The 20,707-nt window shown below is 36.8% G+C and overlaps 2 protein-coding genes across 2 annotated transcripts in view; one reads left to right on the top strand and one right to left on the bottom strand.

The window, feature by feature from the left end:
* Positions 1-5,606: 5,606 nt before the first annotated feature.
* Positions 5,607-12,175, bottom strand: LOC123320209 (1-phosphatidylinositol 3-phosphate 5-kinase). Its single transcript, XM_044907434.1, has 2 exons — positions 6,699-12,175; positions 5,607-5,915 (listed from the first exon to the last, which is right to left on the bottom strand). The coding sequence occupies exons 1-2, from the start codon at positions 11,971-11,973 to the stop codon at positions 5,722-5,724; spliced, it is 5,469 nt and encodes a 1,822-aa protein (XP_044763369.1). The 5' UTR covers positions 11,974-12,175; the 3' UTR covers positions 5,607-5,721.
* A 4,503-nt stretch (positions 12,176-16,678) lies between these two features.
* Positions 16,679-20,707, top strand: part of LOC123320228 (arf-GAP with Rho-GAP domain, ANK repeat and PH domain-containing protein 1) — a 35,607-nt gene continuing 31,578 nt past the window's right edge. The window contains exon 1 of the mRNA XM_044907477.1: positions 16,679-17,930. Within this exon, the coding sequence (XP_044763412.1) occupies positions 16,970-17,930 (961 nt within the window). The 5' untranslated portion in view covers positions 16,679-16,969. The remainder of the gene's footprint in view (positions 17,931-20,707) is intronic.

Here is a 20,707-nt window from a genome sequence, read left to right as displayed (position 1 = left end):
TGCCAGCAATTCTTCAGATCAATGTCTTTTCGATGAAGTTAAAGAAGACATCAAAAAAATTTATAGCGCCCTCAAAGGTTGTATCCAAAAATTAGAAAAAATTTGCTCTGACGACATTGACACTGCTAAAATAATCAGAAAAATATCATTCTTAAGTCAACAACTAAAATTAGTCGTTTCACCGAAACCAATTTATTCAACAGAATTGTTTTTGTGGGCATCTCATTTCCAGATTCCTATCGGTTGATTAGAGACTCTTATTCATTAACACTTCCTCATCCGGCAAATCATTTTCATTTTATTCTATTTTAAGAAATGATTTTATTTCAATCGCATGCTTGATTCAGTTTTAATGTCCCAGAAAATCGAATAATACTTATATGTATTCTGATTGTAATCTTGTGGAACTCAATACTACAGCTACCTCCTCGTGGTGAGTTCTGGATTATTTGCGATAAAACATTATGAAACTGATCGCAAATAAACTAAATGCTGTATTGTTTTCCTCCCTACAGTTCTTAATTTTAAAGTGAATTGAAAGCAAATCGGAATTGAATCGAAAACTGTTGAAGTTGCCTATCAAATCCGTGCACTCTCTCTCTATATGCCGTGCTTCGTGACCCTCCGATGGTAACAACGGCAACGTCTAACATTACGGCCTCGAACTTCTAGTAGGCTATGAGTAGGGTTAAAGAGTATAGGGAACTCTAACGATTTGTCAAAATCAGCTGAGCGTTCGTTGTCGTGGGGCACACAAAGCTTTTGTTTATCACTGTAAAAGGCATTTCTGAGGAAGTTATAGTTTAAACACACTAATCAAACGTCAGGAAGAATAGTTTTTCTAAGAACAGGCACAACATGCAATACTCGACCAAAACAGCATGAGAATCAATGGAGGGAAAAGCTTGTGTGCCCCACGGCAACGATCGCTTAGCTGATTTTGACAAATCGTTAGAGTTTCCTATGGTATGTAGTTTAGTGCCATAGATTCTTAACAGAGACGCACAGAACACAAATAGTAGACGTTGGGAGCGGGATTCACGATGCACAGAACGCACCCATATATAAGGGAAACTCTCCTTCTATGTTTAAACTAAACGCAGAAATTTGCTCGTAAAGCTCGATTAAAACGTTGATTGAAGTAATACTTCAAATTCGATTGACAACTGTGTTTTCTATTTGTGTTGATATAAAATTCGAAATAATAATGGATGATTTGGAAGATGAGATATTACTTGATGATGATCTTGATACACTTGGCAATATTGAATTTGGATTTCCCAGATGTTTTCCCAGTAGAAGAAATTATTTCGACAGAATGGACCTCACTTTTTTCAGAAGTTTTCGTTTGACGAAAGAAAACGTGCTATTTTTTTTGCCATATATGGAGAATTATTTGGAATTTAATAATTAGTTATATTATACCAAAATAGATATTTCAGGAATAATAGTGTTGCCCCAATAAATCAATTGCTAAATATATTGAGGTTTTATGCTAGTGCTGATGGTCAGTTGGCTTTTGTTGATAATTTCATAAATGTAGATGTATCGACAGGATCAAGAATTATTGCTGCATTTTTATTAGCAATTGGTAAATTATATTCCGAATTCATTAAAATGACCAAAGATGAGGGTATAGTGAAATTCAACTGTCCTTTCACAAGAAGGCTTCTTTTCCTATTCTTAGAGTAATAGGATGTGTTGATGCTACTCATATTCGCACTTCAAATTCAAAACACAATACCGAAACTCCAAAAGAAATGTTCCCACCTTGACAACAGAAGTTTAGTCACAAAACCTTGACTTCTTTTTCTTTTTAATTTATCTTCTATGATGTGCTTCGTTGAAAATTTGAATTTTCTATGCTGTGAGTGGTGTTGCCAAACCTATCGATGATTAAAGTAAACAACGATTATGATTCCACGGTGCAAACCGTCAACCGATTAGTTTAACGATGGTTACCAGCGAAACGGTGCAAACGGGCATTATTTTCATCGAAAACTAACCAAACAAAACGTACAGCTGACACCTAACAGCTGATGACATAAATGTCATCAGTAACTATGACGTCAGAGATAACCATAACCATAGTTAGCTGTGGTTACAGCGCCAAAATTCGCCTTTAAAGTACGTTTGTGAACGCTTCGGGTAATCAGAGCTTACTCAGAGCTTGCTCTGAGTAAGTTTGTGAACGCAACCCAGGTATATGCAAATATAACCTAGACAACTTAGACAAGTATCTCAAAAAAAAAAAATTTGAATTCAGAGCACATTAATCAGCATTCAGAATTGAAAAATTTATGTTTCCACTTTGTACGATTAAATTAAGAACATAAATAGCAGTACAAAATTCAAATTGTTGTCGGTTAGTGCATAGATTCACACATAATAGGGCTACAGATCACTGTTAAATTCACAATACCAACCTTAATTCCGCAAAATAAAATCTCAACTTATGAGCTATTACCAACTTAAATTCGATTTTCCATAGCCACCCGAGATGTCAATCATTCTTGAATGGAGTATACATAACTCTGATCATAGACAAAGGAGTCTCTATGACTCTGATCTATTCTCTTGTTTCAACGCACACGAACGACAGTTTAGTTGGTACTTGATCTCTATTCTGTTGTGCGAATTACTGTACGCGAGCGTTTTAAATAGTAGGTACACGATCAAAAATGGATATAAACATTGAAAAATTAATCTGTGAGGTATAGAAGAGTAGACATTTATATGATAACTCAACAGCAGAGTACTCGAATAAAATACTGAAGAAGAAACTTTTGGAGGAAGTGTCTGTTCAGTTGATTGATGACTGGGATAAATTCAAAAAGGGTATAAAATTGGCTTCTCAATCAATTCGGTACCTCAATTAAATCGCAAAACATCTCAATCTCAACGTATTCTTGTCCATCTCCCGTTACAATCATCGACTGAATGATCGTTCGTGTGCGTTGACCACCGATTTTATTGGTAGACTGTCGTCCGTGTGCGTTGACCACCTACAAAATAATCGTTCACCGATTGTCTTTCGTGTGCGTTAGACCTAATACTTATGGAAATAGCTCATATTATTTGTATATATTATAAATTAATATGAATGTCACATTTGTACTTTCGAGAGGATGAAGAATGAAATGCCAAGAGCAATAGTAATTATTGGGGTCTTCATTTGTTTAATTACACCTATTTAAAGCAAGAGTTCTAACAACAACAACAATATTTTTGCATGTACAGGGTGGGCAAAATTGTTGTCCACTGAGGGGTTTCGAAAACCGAGAACTAAAAGAGCTAGAATACGATTCTTCGTTTTTGAGTTATCAGTAAAAAATGAGATTTTGACGATTTCGAAAAGTTCTCATAGTTTTTTGTCTTTAAAGTTACAGATCTGAAACCTTTGAACCTTCTACAGGCACTTTTTTACGTAGAATCCACTGACGAACTCAAAATATTTTTTCATTTCGAATTATTATGCGAACTTTCGTTTTTTAAATGCAAACTTTTATTCATGTCGATTGAAATTTATTCTGGGAGGATTCTGCAATAAAAAAAAAATTGTCTGGAACAACATCAATTAAAAAAGTGAAATAACCGATTAGCTCCTGCCTAAATTCTTGCACTAATTTGTCAGGAGCAAATCAAGTAGAAAAAATTGTTGCCTGACAATGAACTGAAAAAAGAACATTGAAATTATAATTATGCACTGTGTCCGTGAAGTATGGAACAAAGTCATTTTTAGCTGAACAGACCGCTTTAAGAAATAATCCTGAAATACGTCGATTTTTGATTTTAATTTACCGTATTTTAAAATAATAATCTCATATACAGGGTGAATTACTTCCGAGTAATGACGTCACAGTTATTTTTTTTTAATGGAACACTCCCATTTTGTCTCAATTTTCGGATTACTCTAGCTGAGTTGGTTCCAAAAATGTATGACAATGACATGTTGATTCCAATTGGTACAGGATGGACAAAAATACAATATGATAATAATATAATATTTGTATGTATGTATGTGTATGTACCAATGGTTGTTTGATTATAAATAGCCCCTTTAGCCAAGAACCCAAATAACTTTCACACTGTAATAATATAATAGTAATAATATAATAGTAATAATATAATAGTAATAATATAATAGTTACATTTGAACCAATTGCCGCTAGACAATAAGTTTTTTTGATAATATTGTTAATTTGACTAATGTTACGCGTTACTTTATGAGCGCACACAAAACTATTGTATTTTTGTCCACCCTGTACCAATTGGAATCAACATGTGACACTTTTTTGGAATCAGCTCAGTTAGAGTAATCCGAAAATTGAGACAAAGTGGGAGTGATCCATTAAAAAAAATGACGGTAACGTCATTACTCGAAAGTAATTCACCCTGTATATTGGATTATTATTTCAAAATAGGGTGAATTAAAATCAAAAATCGACGTGTTTCAGGATTATTTCTTAAAACGGTCTGTTCAGCTGTTCCATACTTTACGGGCAACGGCAGTTTCGTGCGGGCAAGTATCACTTTCCGAACTTGATAGGAAAGTAACTATTGTCAGTAGATTCTACATATAAAAGTATAGGTACTTGATGTAGGTAGTGTTCTCAATTTAAAAAACTATCTGACGGCCGGTTTCATAATCAAACCTAAAGCCGCTTTAACTTTAAAGCTTCTTTTAACCCTAGTAAAGGAAGCTTTAAGCTTAAAGTGACTTTAAATTTGATTATAAAACTGGACGTTATTGAAATTACGACGTTTCGGCATTAAAACGATACAATGAAACACATTCAATCAAGACTAGAAAAATAGAATATCTTTGTATTTTCCATGTGAAAAATATCAGTAGAAGGATCAACAATATAAAAAAATCAATGTTGAAATTTCGAAAGAGGTATTCTTAAATAAAAAGAAGAAACAGCAAAATCACAATGTTGAGAAACATTAATTGAGCAAACAATGGAATAGTTTTTTAATTGAAAAAAAAAGAAATTTTTTGAATTGAAAATTTTTTTGAAGAATTGAAAATTTGAGTGACTTTTCTTATGAATTAGTGAGGAAATCAAGATAAACGAAGACAACGGAGGCAGTCACTCGCATCAAAAATCAGCTTTCTATGTTGAACAAATTGAACGCTTTTTTAAATCATCTATTTATGTGGAAAAATGCATTAGATATGTACTAGTTTTCTAGTCTTTCTTGATTGTTTTTCATGTCTCAACGATGTCGGAATCCTGAATTGGAAACTGAAAATATTTGTCTCCAAAATTAATTCAAAATAAAATTACTTAAAAATGAAACTAAAAGGAGTATTCTAAGATGAGGGGGTAGGTTTGAAAACTACCCTCTCATTACAATACATTACAAATTACTTCTACTGAACAACTTGAATTTGATAGGCGCTCGCATCTAAACTTAGATCTACATATCTAACTACTACTAAAAAGGTCTTTCAATCATATTGAACTATTTGAATTTTGAAATTTTGAATTTTAAAGTAATGCAGAGAATACTCATTACAGTACAAGAACATAAAATTTGAAATTAATGAATTGGTAACTCCTTGTAATTTGTGAATATTTCTAAATAAAACTAGCTTCGATGAATAATAAATTATTATTGAAAAAAAATATAATAAATATAATATAATATTGATCTCTCTAATTTAAAATGATATTTATACATATCACAAAAGCACATACTTGACATACTGCTTCAACACAAATCTTCCCCCAACCCCTCCCAATGATCAGGTACTTCCAAAAAATACTTATGCATAGCTTCAATGAACCTCTTCTGGTACTCAATTGGTGAAATAATGGTAGGTTGTTTACCTTGACCACCAAGTATTCCAGATTTTTTGAAGATGGTTTCTAATTTCTTGTCCCAAGTGAATGTTCTGATATAATCTGTAAAAAATTAAAACTTTTTATGTTATAAAATTTTCATGCATTAGGGAAGGTATTATATTTAATCAATGTAGTCCTTAACTACCAATTATGAGTTTCCAGCAGACTGTTTGACGGAAAAATCCGAAGGTTTGGAACAGTGGGTAGGGTCGGATATAGATTTCTGATGCAAATGTAACGGGATTCTTTCGTTTTTTCAAGTGAATACCTCTTTGGACGCGCTCGGATGTTGGAAGTGAATCAAGATTTGTTCAAATCTGCGTTACGGCCGAATGAAACGAAATAGCGGTGACGGAATGGGGTATGTAGTGGGATATTGATGGAGTTATTGCTAGCTACCAAGCTTCGGCTTCGGAATTGAGTTAGGACAGAAAGGAGGCAGCGACAGTTATTGTTAAGTTTTGTTAACAAACGTGGCATATTATCGAGCCGTTTTGAGGTTCATTGGTATTGAATTATTATCAATAGTAAGGATGCCAAAATCGATCCCCGACGCCCCATTCGAAGTCGAAATTTTTTCACGAAATAATCGTTTCACCATACTCAATATGATCGTGCTCCGCCGCATTTTTCCTGTGAAAAAAAGAATCGTTACATATTACATTTGCACCAAAAATCTTTATCCGACTGTACGCCACTGGTCCAAGCCTTCGACTATTTCCGTCTTTTTGAATATAAATATTTGTTTTTATTTTCCCATATCACAACTCTCGTAAAGGCGCAATATTGTTCGCGAATAATTTTCATTTTAATTCAAAGGAATTTCAACTAAAACTAACTCACCTATAATTCCTAACACAAGTTCTTTCTTTTCCATGTCTAATCCGACTAACAAGGAATAATCCATGACTGACTGTGACGCTAGAAAATCTGTATCATTTTCTATAGCTGCTGCCAAGACAGCTTTAGAATGAGGTAGAATATAAAGTGGGGAATCACAGGTCATCTTCAGGAGATTCTCGTCCAATAAAACAATTTCACCCTCTTGATTATCTGGGATCACTAAACGGTTCCGTATGGATCCTTTAAGATCAAACTTCTGCGATACGTCTCTGTTGTAGAATAGATTTTCCATCACAAGAAGATTTTTCCTCATCTGATGACCGTTGGTATTATTCTTAAAAATTATCTGATATATACCAACGATTTTGCCTAAAAGAGTTGGTTGATCCGTAGTGTAACATTTTTGCATGTACGTGAAATAATTTGCAGCCGATTCCAAAAATAGATTGACTTCATTTTTTGACATTTCCTTCAGTATGAAGCGATCGTCTGTTGTTTTGGTGAACGCGGATCCTGACTTACCGCCCCTGGCATCCCAAGGTGAAGACTTGGACAACGATCTTATATAAAGTCGTTCTCCTTCAGGTAACACAGTTTCCCTAAGTGCAGCGAAATTTTCCGCGTAGTAGATTCTGCACAAGAAGTTGCAGGTTGCATCTTCAAATACGACATCTAGATGAAGTTTTTTGGTGTCACCAGCTGTTTCTGCTGTACTCTGCTGACTAGCAGCGTTGCCCTCTGATTGAACTGCAGATGCAGGACCTTTTAGTAGATCTGTTTTACTGTCTTTGTTTCTGAGAAATCCTAGCAAGCCACCATTTTTTTCCTCTCCAGCATCACTTTTATCTTTCTCACCCTGTGACCTTCTATTTCCAGGACTCGAGCAACTATCCATATTTGAAACAGGCTGTCGTAAATCTTCTACTAATTTGACAAGTTCGTGAGAGTTCAAAGCATAGGCTATAATTGAACTCAGATCAGTTTCTGAAACTGTTAAAGTAGCATGTACTCCACTCGGGAGATTGTAATGCTCATGAGCTGAGAACGGATTGGAAATCATACTAGAGGGCGCTGAAGATGGTAATAACTGTGATAGCAACGTTTTTACACTAATCTTATCGGTGTCTCGTTTGTTCTCGCTGATATCGCAACTAGCTACCGAGATTTCAGATTGAGATTTTTGGTACTGCCTGAGGGACAAAACACTGACGTCTTCATTTTCACCATTTAAATTTGATTCTAAATTTTTCGACTGTTCTCCGACAGTACCTAGAGAGTGACTCAATTCCGGTTCAGATTTTTGGGAGTTTGAGGAGTTAACGTCATTGTTCGCACTGTCGGATTCGGAAAATGTATTTCTGTCCCTTCTTTTATCGTTTTCCTTTTTTTTGTCGGCTTCAAGCGTCAGTCGAACATTCCAATTATCTACGATTTCTATAAGGTATTTCTTAACGAGTACAACACGATCGCTAAGTTTCCAGTATATTTCACTCACTTCTTCAGGATGGAAATCTTTTTCTTCCGCAATTGGAGAGGTTAATTTAAGTTGAACTTCTTCAATTTTCTGCCTAAACAATAGCTTATCTTTTGTCAAAGCTTCTTTTAATGAAGATATTGTCTCAGGTATGCTTGTTACAACTGGTATTTTCTCGGATATGGCAGAGAAAACATCGTGACCTTTTTGAGCTAATTCTTTGATTTCCTCAATTAGGATTTGGTGTTGGACCTCCAAATTCACATTCAATTTTATCACAGGGGGTGGCAGTGATATTTCCCAAATATCTATAGTTGAATACCTGAATGAAGCCACATCATTTTTGTATCCAAAATATTGATAATGGTCATGATGTAAACTGTGGTCACAAGGTGCATTTCCCCTCCTACCGTATTTCGATCCGTGAAATTTAAGTTCCAAATACTTTGCAAAAGAGAATGACCAAGTGTCTGTCGACATGGGAACAACAGGAGAAACACTCTGGCATTTCAAACACCATGACCACATCACAATATTTTCCTCCGAAAATCCACTCTCAAAACTATTCAAGAATATACTAACACATCCTAAATTGTGTACAAATCTTCTCACGTGCTTCACCATTGACATGCCACAAGTATTGGATGGGCAGGTATAAGCTTCCCTAAAACAGTATTTTTCTAAGAAACAACCCAGAGGTATGTCGTTTCTGCCATAAAAATCCATGTAAACCACACCTGGGTTCATACAGAAAGCGGGAGCATTTAGAGATTCATTGCTAAAGCTACAGAAGAGAACCGCCAAACGCTGGTGGTTCAAAGGATCTAACACATCAATTTTGTCACTCTCCTCCTTCACACTCACTTCCTCAACTTTCCTCAGGGGTTTCAAGATACTATTTCTTTTCTTGAATCTTCCACCGCAAGCTCTGAAATGCGCAAGTAAATTTTGAATTTCATTTGAATCCACACTAGTTATGAATTTAGCAGTTGTAAATGGATGCGGAGGCCCTATGTCCGGTCTCTCAATTATATCAAGGTCGTTAGTCTCAATTTCTTTCTGTTTTACTTTGATATTATTGTCAAACTGTGGACTATGGTAAATTTCAGTTGGAAAAAATTTCCTCAGAAGACATTTCTTTCCAGATTCCGTTTCTAAATATGGAATTGGAAATATCACATAAGGAGAAATGCACAGAATTGTGTCATCCAGAGCTTTCCTGAATTTATTAGAAAATGGTAATTCCGACACTTCAAAGGCTTGATGTTGTTCAACGGCAGACGAATCATTGTATGAGGAATGGAGAGGATCAGAAAAATCATTCACCATTTGAACTGTCAGATTTCTATCTTCGTTGCTAGTTTGAGAGGAATACTGAATTCTCTCCTCCATACACAATGCATTATTTTGATTATTCTTTAGGAATTCTTCTTCTTTCCAAGTCTTCAGGTCATCTGAAAATTTCTCATTGTTTTGTTGAGTCGTTTGAAATGAGGTTATTTCTTTAGTTTCATCAAAAAATTCACATTTGAATTCTGGCGGCTGAGCAAATTCATCCATGAGAAAAGATTTCTCTAGACGCCAATTATATGTAGAGAACAAAATAAATGAAAAAATTTTTTTTATTTTCAAAAGTTCATGCTTAGATGCGCCCCTGAGAAGTACTGTAGTTCCTAAATGTGCCATGGGTAATCCCTCTAAAAACATAAGGGTTTTACATGTTTTATCTTTACTAATAGTGTAATTCTTCAAATAAAATCTTTTGCAGGTTCCCAGACGTGGCCTTCCAATATGAGCATCTAGAGAACCAACTAAATCAGCTAGTGTACAAGACGACAATCTATCTAATACGCTCTGCTTCACATTATGTACCAAAGTTATACCTTTCTCTCGTAAAAAATCTTGGGCTAAACGAGAAACGTTTCTTTGCACCATAACTATATCAGGTTGTAAGGCAATGATACGAGCGCAGACATTTCTCAAATATTCGTGTTCTTGCATCAACACAGGTTCAAGAGACATAAATCTTCCTTCAGTTCTCTGGTAAACTATAGCCCCTTGGAGCAACAAGATTTTAGGATTTTGAATATCCTGCAACATTCCCTTATGCGCTACGTTCTTGGTAAACACTACACCTTCAACAATTCTTGTATCTCTTTTGAAACCTCCAGGTAATTTTTTTATTTGAACATAATGCCTTATATCTAAGTCTCTAGCATCGTGATTCTTATCTGGTCTTGTAACATTCACAACATCATGAATTATAGGTAACAGAATATTCGACCAAGTCAAGGATAAACCATTAGTTGCTAATATTTGCTTCATTAGACTTTGTTCATGTTGATCATACGCATTAGTTAATATCTGATAAGCAGCTTTTTCCCCATTTTGCTCTCGCAGAGAAGATGCGTTATGCCAACCAGATTCGGGAACAAACTCTCTTTGTTCAGATGTACGAACTTCTGGCTTTTCTCCAAATTCACGATAATCGGTTTCACTTGATAATAACAACTGTGTATCTTGAGGTGAACATAGTGGTTTTGATAAGTAAACAGTATTGGCTTCTACATTAAGATCCAACATAAACGATGAAGAGGATTTCAGAAATGCTTCATTCCCTGGGGTAACTTGGTCATTATCTGAATCCACTTTATTTGATTCTTGAATAATCTGCTGTACCCACATTGGCTCTTCTTGAATTGGTATATCATAAATGTTAGTTGGAGGAGGGCAGTCCAGTGAAGTCAATGTCCCTAACTTGTATAGAACATAACTATCAACAAATGAATTTGTTTCAGATAAACATTCAATATAATTTCCTTCAAGAAGTGCCTGACATATTGCATTTGCTTGAATTCTACTACTAGCTTTCTGTTGATAGATCAACCAATCAACTAATTCAGAACCTAGGAAGCAATCAAAGTAAGTTCTTAAATGATACCTGTGGGATCCCAATGCAATTCCTCCTATGGGTTTTGAGATTTCTTCAAATAAACTCCTTAGGGACAATGAATTTTGATAAGCTCTGCATTTCTCCTCATAAGAAAGAACAGAAGAACTAGATGACACTCCAGATGCAAACATTTCTTCTTGATAACCTCCAGTTAAAGAATTTTTAGATCCATCAACAGCTTCAAATTTCATATTCTGACTAGGGTTATCTATCTTGGATGGAGATAGGGGTGAAGAAATAGATAATTTAGATCTTAAATTCTCTTGAAGGGCTTTTAAATCTGTTGTCAAATCTGATCCATTATCAGAAGATAAATAGGATAACACAATTTTACAACAATATGTACAGACACGAAGATCACCAGTACATCCAAATATTTTACCAGGTATTTGTTGACTACAACAACTTGAACAGAATATTTGACCACAAACTCTGCAATGATGTCTCCTCCGAAACGTAGTGAATTTCTCTGAGCATTCATAGCATTGCTTACTAACTGAATCTGGCATCCAATATTGTTTTAGCTCAGTATCCCCATAATTCTGCAGACTGTTACTTTTCAATGCTAGGAGATTGCTTATTCGTTTAAGTACATTGGGCAGACTTCTGCCCTCAGTTATATCTACATTGTAAGGAATCTCATTGCTTAAAACTTCTGTAGTATCCACCCACGAAGGTAAATCTTGTGAACTGGCATCATTAGGTAAGGTGTTTTGTTCTTCTGTAGCAAATGGATTACCTAATTTGAAAAACCTTGATATAATTTCTCCAACTGTTTGAGTTTTTTCTTCCGTTTTGAGAGGTGCAAATTCCGTTAATTTCGAAGGTGAGTTCATATTCTTATTCATATTGGCTGTATTTTCTATCCAAAATCAATTTATCAAAAATTTTCATTACTTGCCCATCATTTTATCATGATGTTCTTTGAATTTTCTACCGTTCAGGTTCAGATAATACTTCTTTATCAGGTTAGAACTTGGAACAATAAAACCCACACAAACACAAAACACAACAAATTATGAAAAGTGTATAACCAAAAAAGAACTCTGACACTGACACAAACGATAGTCGTATTCGGGTTCGGCTTTCTGACAGTCCGAGAATTGTTCTAGGACTGCGCAAAACTCTTGCGCCCTAGTATTAAATCCTCTGCGCAGTTCTAGAACCATCCTCGGACCGTCCAAAAGCCGAACCCGAATACAGCTGATGTGAAGTTTGAAGTATGGAGATAAAGGACCTACCTCCATGTGGCAGACCCACAGAGAACTAGAAAAAATGTTCTTTCTTTTTGTAGTCAGTGCACAGTGGCCTAACAAAATCTAGCGGGTGAAGGGCGATGGCAACCAGTGGCGTAGCTAGCTTTAAAGGGTACAGTAACTTTATACACCATAAAGGATGCCCCATACCAACGCAGTTCAGCGGGAACGGTAACGGGAACGACGCGGGAGCTTCTTCATCGGATGAGGAATCCATTTCAATATCAATCGATTTTTTTTACGAAAACACACAAAAATTGTCACGTTACTGCGTACTAGCGTACTTCACCGCTTGAAAAAAACTTCCCGCTTCCCGCAATACACTACATCGCAGTACCGCGTTGGTGTGGGGGATTCTTAATACGGCGTTATTATCAGTGGACTCTAAACAAGGGCGGTCCTAGACTGAATTTCTGGGGGGGGGAGTAATCGAAAGAAATTTCAAATTAAGTCTTCAAATGAAACCCTGTAGGTATCTCTAGGTAGCATTTGCATTCACATATTTTTTTTTCTTAAATTGCACAAGGAATCTCCCTCTTCATTTCATCATAATATTGTTTCTTCTTAGTTTTTTCATATGAAAAATTTAAAAAATCGAATTCGTTGTGGGCTATGGGGGGAGTAATTACCCCCTCTACCGCAACCCCCCCCCCCCCGGTAGTACCGCCCTTGACTCTAAAGTCAAGTTCCAGTTCTTTTAGAGCACACGGATTATTATTCAGAGACACCTTTCTCTATGTTATTATTCTTATCCTGATTCTCCATTGGTACCGAAGTAGTTCGGAGAACCAGTTGTGTTCTGTGTAGGCTTTGTTACTGTGTCTTTACGCACTGTTAATTTGAACCATTCTATAATCTGTGATTCATTTGAATCCAACAGTGAATGGTGGCCCGTACCCGTATGGGGCTCTAGCCCAGGATCGAACTCGCAGTACCTTGCGGTTGCGAGCCTATTGAACTTTATGGGTTCCCATAGAGTTCAATGTATGGAGGTTACCCTCCATAGTTCTCTAATGAACAGATTCGAAAGCTTCACATTTGCTTTCATTATTCACGAAATATTTTCAAACATTTTTGTATGTGACGTCACCGTTGCAACGCCAAAATACGTATCTTTCAAAACCTGGGAAATATTTTTGAGAAACGTTCACTTAAAAATACAGTTTTGATTTTATTCCAGACTTATCTATGACAACAACCCTGTATAATTTTCAACCAAGTACATATGGAAAGAGGTCGAAGAGGCGGTTTAGAAAGTAAGGGTAATGTCAGACGCGGCGGTTTTGTCCGAGATGTTTCTCGTATCGGACCAGAGACAACAGGTTGTCTCTGTATCGGACTATCGGAGAGTCGTTAATGATCATGGAGATGAAAGTAAAGCTCCATGGTTCTGATATTGCTGGTATGAATCGCCAGGCGTTTTTGAAACCGACTCGAAGGGTCGTCGAGATCACTTACCGTCTTTTCCGATATTCCTGAATCTGTACAGTACTGTCAGTATTGCAGAGACGATGCCCAGTCGTTCGAGTTCTATTGTTATTCGATTGCGGGATAGTAAGACCAGCAATATCGGAACAGGCCCTATCTGCCTCGGTTTTTATGATCCTTTGGTACAGTCATCAGTGGTATGTATATGGAACATGTCAGACGCGGCGTTTTTATCGTTCTATTCACGACCAAAGATTAACCTAACCTAACTACTAACCTAACTAATATAGGTCCTTTCGTTTGCAAAAAAGTGTAGCACTTTTCTACACTCGATTTGATTTACACCAGTGAAGAGGAAGTGTAGTTTGAATACACATAGTCCAAAGGAGATGTAGATAAACTACACCTCCTCTACACTGGTGTAAATTCAATCAGCAAGCGAATACTAAAATCGAGTGTAGAAAAGTGCTACACTTTTTATGCAAACGAAAGGACCTTATTTGTTCACGAACCTCACACCGCTGCGTGTGAAGCAGCGTACACATCTGAGCAAAACAGCCGCATGAGCACATCGCGCCGAATGAGCATTCAGATGTGGACGGACAAAACACACCGCACCGAACGCGCTCATGTTGCGCGGAGCCGATCCGCAATTTGTCGGTCCATCAAAGAAAATTCCTGCTCGGTGTGGACGGGTTTAGTTGACATATTTTCCTCGAACCAAACGCGCACATTTAAATATGAATTTCTCGCAAGAAACGTGTTTGAATTTAATAAAATAGTATGAAAACCGCCCAATTTTGTCGCCCTCACTTTGAATGTCGTGCAATAAAAAAGTGCTGTTGAGGCTGCGGTCTCGACTTCTTTGTAGATATAATTGTGAAGACCATCTAGTACGCCGTCCTCCCTTCTTCTTTAGCAACTCGTACAGAATTATGAAAGAGGCACTAGCACAACCCAAGTTTTCCATCCTTAGAACATAGAATGATTCCGTTTTTCTAAGTTTCCAGTTCGTAAGCACTGAACTGACACATCCGTTGGAGCGTCTCCGAATACATACCTGCTCATGCTGTTCGTGCGTCGCAAAAGGCGCGTATACATCTGAGCAAAATAGCCGAATGAGCGCGCCGAAACGAATGAGCGTTTATGCGGACAATTTTTCTTTCCGACGCACGAACAGCATGAGCATGTGTTCGGAGCCGCTCCAACGGATGTGTCAGTTCAGTGCTCACGAACTGGAAACTTAGAAAAAAGGAATCATTCTATTTATTCTATGTTCTAAGGATGGAAAACTTGGGTTTTGCTAGTGCCTCTTTCTGTACGAGTTGCTGAAGAAGAAGGGACGACGGCGTACTAGATGGTCTTCACAATTATATCTACAAAGATGTCGAGACCGTAGACTCAACAGCACATTTTTATTGCACGACATTCAAAGTGAGGGCGACAAAATTGGGCAGTTTTCCTGCTATTTTATTATTTTCAAACACGTTTCTTGCGAGAAATCCATATTCAAATGTGCGCGTTCGGTTCGAGGCAAAGATGGAAATAAACCCGTCCACACTGAGCACGAATTTTCTTTGATGGACCGACAAATTGTGGATCGGCTTCGCGCAACATGAGCGCGTTCGGTGCGGTGTGTTTTGTCCGTCCACATCTGAATGCTCATTCGGCTGTTTTGCTCAGATGTGTACGCGGCTAAAGGCGCGTATACATCTGAGCAAAATAGCCGAATGAGCACGCCGCACTGAATGAGCGTTTATGCGGACAATTTTTCTTTCCGACGCACGAACAGCATGAGCATGTATTCGGAGCCGCTCCAACGGATGTGTCAGTTCAGTGCTTACGATCGTAAACAATGGAAACTTAGAAAAAAGAAATCATTCTATGTATTCTATGTTCTAAGGATGCAAAACTTGGGTTGTGCTAGTGCCTCTTTCATAATTCTGTACTAAAGAAGAAGAGACGACGGCGTACTAGATGGCCTTCACAATTATATCTACAAAGAAGTCGAGACCGTAGCCTCAACAGCACTTTTTCTTGCATGACATTCAGAGTGTGGGCGACAAAATTGGGTGGTTTTCATACTATTTCATTAAAGTCAAACACGTTTCTTGCGAGAAATCTATATTTAAATGTGTGCATTCGGTTCGAGGCAAAGATGTCAACTAAACCCGTCCACACTGAGCACGAATTTTCTTTGATGGACCGACAAATTGCGGATCGGCTCCGCGCAACATGAGCGCGTTCGGTGCGGTGTGTTTTGTCCGTCTACATCTGAATGCTCATTCGGCGCGACGTGCTCATTCGGCTGTTTTGCTCAGATGTGTACGCGGCTTAAAGAAAAATTGTCCGCATAAACGCTCATTCGGTGCGGCGTGCTCATTCGGCTATTTTGCTCAGATGTATACGCGCCTTGACATTACCCTAATCGTGAAGCTAATGAAATTCATGTGAGCAATTCTTAATAATCATCGCAACAATCATAATAATCTCTACCAGAATTTTCATATCCTAAAGTTGATGAGAAAGGTTATTAAACAGTTACAACATTAAAACAAAGTAAGAATATTTTAATATACGCGTTATTATTTATTTAAGTTTGAACTCAAATGTCCATTATTATTTCTGCAAATGTTGCAATCGTATGCAACATAAATAGCGAAACATAGTAGCGAAAACGGGGTTCCCCAAATCATTGGTGTATGCTGTACGCCCCTGCCCCTGGCTGTCATTGTCATAGTTACTTTGCGCAACTTCGGTCATCTTGACAAAGAGTAACACTTTTTTAATCTTGAGTTGTAGACTGAAAACCACAATTTAAATTTGATATTCTATGCGGTAGACTTAATAACCAGATCAGATAAGCCAGAAAAGATAATAAACAAACTAAATGGAATTATTGAATTGTTGCAGCGACTGTTACATGAGTCATCACTGGACATGATTGATATTTAGCAAAACAAAGAATCTGAGAAGTGTATTCGAGTTTTAATCGAAAAGTGGTTTGTTACTCACTGTTCTGACTGAATCTCGCATTAAGTTTTTTTGGCTCAAATTGTTATTAGAATGTTCTAACCCACGGTATTATTGAATAATATAAAGGTTTACCACCGAATCTTTCTGGGAATCGCTGTGATTAGCAGTTGATTATGTGTGAAAAATGAATACGCCAGTACCAGCTCCACGTTTGGGTGGAGAAGTGAAGAAGCCGATTCCTGCTCCAAGAACGAAAATAATGCCGATGTCTAGCCAAAAGTCGGATGAATCTTCTTCATCAAAATCATCCGAAGAAAACGTAAAAACTTTGTCTAGAACGGCAAGGCGTGTTAAATCTTTTAGTTATGCATCTAAGCAGATAGCAGGAGAATTTGGAGGCTTAGTTCAAAATAAGATCGAAAGTACAAGGCAAAGTGTTAGAAGATTAACAAGAACGTTCAGTATTTCAAGTCATCCTGAAGAAAGTGAATCTGAAAATGCAACCAGTGAAGAAAAAGAGGACAACAATTTAGATATTTTCAATTCAATTAGATTTGATTCACCTATTGTGCCAGCTAAATCACCAGAATATACAAATTGGGAGCCACCAAGAAAACGAGCCGATGAAGTATTGGGAGAACATTTGTTCAATTTAGCACCTCCTTCTTACCCACCTCCTTCTCTACCTGATGATTCACTATACAATGAATTACCAGCAGTGCCTTCACCTGTTTCCACAGTACCTAGAAAACCAGTATCTATAGAGGAAACATGCAATAAGGATATTTATGAAAGTGTTTATCCTTTCAAAAGAAATAATCCAAACAATGAAAGCAAGGATTCTGCTTCTGTTTGTACAGAAGATACTTCCCTCACACTAGAAACTAGCAGCGAGTTGAGTAGATCTAGCTCTTGGAAATTCTATGATTCAGTTGGTCATTTGAAGCAAGAAGTTGAAGAAAAACTAACACTCACTCCAATAAAAGTAGAGGAATGTTCGAGACAACAACCAGAAATAGACAGGAATTCAAATTTTAGTGTTGATGTGAGGAATTCGATATATGAAAACTTTGTATTGCCTAGACCTTCCCAAAGTATAATATTTCAGTTTGATCCTTTGCTGAATGCAAGCTATGCTGATACAGGTAAGTGATATTAACGATACTTGAAACCTCTGTAATTTGATCTTGCAAGTTTTATGATTTATGTTTAATTCTAATTCCTTCATATCAATCAGAAAGAAGGTTGTCAAAGAATCAGGTTTTGTATGTCTATCTATCTAGAAATTTGTTGGCTACAAGGACTCGTGCTTATTTGTATTGTTCTCCATATATGTATAATGTTATTTCATGGGTAACAATACAGTGTAGACTTCATGTACCCGATACAGTAATGAAATTGAGAACATTGACTGTACAGTGCATCCGATTTTGGGTGAGACAGCCAGGTTTCTGGCTTGCTATTCAAGATAGAGCCTTGCGGTTTTTACGTTCCTTTCCTACTTTTTTGTGAAACTTAAGTTGTCCAAATCAGATTTTGCATAATTGTTTCTGTTTATGAGATACAGGGCGATTTTGGAAATTGATACTTTTCGGACCCTTCCTTCATCTCCGAAGTTATTAGAAATAATGCTGAGCTAAAAACTACGTCTGATACGGAATTCTGCGTAGAATCCAGGGGCTTACTCAATATTTTTTTCGAGGTATGATTTCGAAGATACGACACAAACCTATATTTTTTTCAATGGAACACCCTGTATTTTATTACTTCGTTGAATTTGTTATTTTTTTCCCTTCAAAATGACGTATAATATTATATAGGTAGGATGTTCAGAAATGCTAAAAAACACTTAAACATCACATAATGATGATTTTTGTTAGTGGGCCATTGATTTTCCATATCTCACTTTGGAGATGAAGGAAGGGTCCAAAAAGTATCAATTTCCAAAATCGCCCTGTATCTCATAAACGGAAACAGTTATGCAAAATCTGATTAGGCCAACTTGGGTTTCACAAAAAAGTTGGACCGCAAGGCTTTATCTTGAATAACAAGCGAGAAACCTGGCTGTATCACCCAAAATGGGATGCACTGTACTGGGTGGGCAAAATTTGTTGTCTACTGAGAGAATCCCGAGAACTATAAGAGCTAGAAGAAAGTGGATGACACATTTCCAAGCTCTTTTTCAGAGAAACAAAGAAAATATTTTGAGCTTGTCATTGGATGATTGTATGTGATAAATTGTTTATAGGAGGTTCAAATTTCAGATCTGTAACTTAAAAGTCAAAATCTAATTTTTTGCTAAAAGTTAATCCTCTCAGCACTGATGACAAGGTCAACTCCTAACTAGTAGGAGAAAGCAGGAAGGCTCCGAAAATTATTTGGTGCCCGGCGTTCGCGAGGTTCCCGCCATCTAGTGTATGTTTATCAAGAGCTTCTTCGTCAAATGGATGCTTAGGAAATATTCCTCTGAATTGAACATAAAGGGTGATCTAAGGCGGTTGAGACTTCTCATGTAAACCTTAGGTCAAAAAGCTCCTGCTTCTTGAGAAGCAACTGAGCCTGGCGACTTATGCTCTAACTGATCACCTGGGTAAACATTAGAAACATATAATAAAATTAATTGGTCCTGCTGTTGGTGAGGGGTACAGTTGAAACTGCTCAATATATTCTGTCCCATCAGAACCATAGCTTGCATGTCATGATGCCATCAATTCTAAGTGGTATTGGGGATCTGAAGAAACTCAACAAAATAGGCAGAAACAACAAGTGAAAAGACTAACACACTTGCTGGGAAAGGAACACAACTATCTCCTTTGACAACAACGCAACCTTTTTGTCTTATTAGGTAAATGTAGCTACAAGAGTTCTAGGGGAATTTCCGAGGCTAAGATTCTTCCAAAAAGTTTGTTTGGAATTTCTAGATCTTAGCAAGAATATTATGCACCAATTGGATTCCTCAAAGGACCACCTAATGAGAATGGTTCTAGCAGAAGCTCAAGATTGCAAATTCTGTAGGGGCAGAAAAAACTCTTCATTTCCCTATGGACAAGAAACTTGTTGGATTGAGAAAAAGACCTCCATACACTGTAGTTCATTAGAACTCTGGAACTGTTGTGGAAGCTGTAGTGACGAGGACTGCTCACAAAAGTGCAATGCAACCCTCCTTTAAAATCTACAAATTTTTAAAAAAACGCTGCCAAGCTATTTCAGCCAAAATAATGTTTTAATATTGAATTAATGTGTCTGATACTTGATGGAAAATGCATAATTATTACATGATTTTCACTAGGATAAGTTATTTAATAACTACATGTGTTTTCTTAGTCGCAGTACCGGCAGTGCAGTCCCAGGCTCGATATAATTTCTTGCCTAGCAATTCTTCAACCTGTCGTAACTCGAAAATAATCGTTTGAAAAGTATGCTGTAAGAGGCTTTTTTCATCAGGAAAGAATGTCGATGATAAAGGACACAAATTCTATTATTAAACATACCAATAAATAATATTTCAATCTGTAGCGTAATATTAGGTTTGAATTATCTTAGGATAAATTCTTAGTAGTAACTTGTTTGATGGTTTCATCAAATTAGAAAGATAACCACAAAAAGTTATACCAGAAGCTAAGCTAAGCATTACGTTCAATCACACTAATCACAGAATATGACCCTTATGGCCGTTTGCACCGTTTGTCTAAACAACGATTATATTCTTAAACAACGTTTAATTCCTTAACCGGGTTGCACCGTTCCTAAACGTTGATTATAAGGCCCTTAAACGTTGTTTAAACTAAACGCAGAGATTTGCTCGATTAAAGCTCGATTAAAACGTTGATTGAAGTAAAACTTCAAATTCGATTGACAACTGTGTTTTCTATTTGTGTTGATATAAAATTCGAATTAATAATGGATGATTTGGAACATGAGA

Source organism: Coccinella septempunctata, chromosome 1 (genome assembly GCF_907165205.1).
Source record: "Coccinella septempunctata chromosome 1, icCocSept1.1, whole genome shotgun sequence".
Taxonomy (NCBI): domain Eukaryota; kingdom Metazoa; phylum Arthropoda; class Insecta; order Coleoptera; family Coccinellidae; genus Coccinella; species Coccinella septempunctata.
The sequence above is the reverse complement of the archived record's forward strand: the minus strand, read 5'-3'. Positions and strand labels throughout refer to the sequence as shown.

What these genes read in the sequence shown, in the direction of transcription:
- LOC123320209 (XM_044907434.1), bottom strand. Translation starts at nt 11,973, where the DNA reads ATGAATAAGAATATGAACTCACCTTCGAAATTAACGGAATTTGCACCT. An exon ending in ACTTGTGTTAGGAATTATAG is followed by an intron (nt 5,916 to 6,698) that starts GTGAGTTAGTTT and finishes AATTTTTTACAG; the next exon opens with ATTATATCAGAACATTCACT.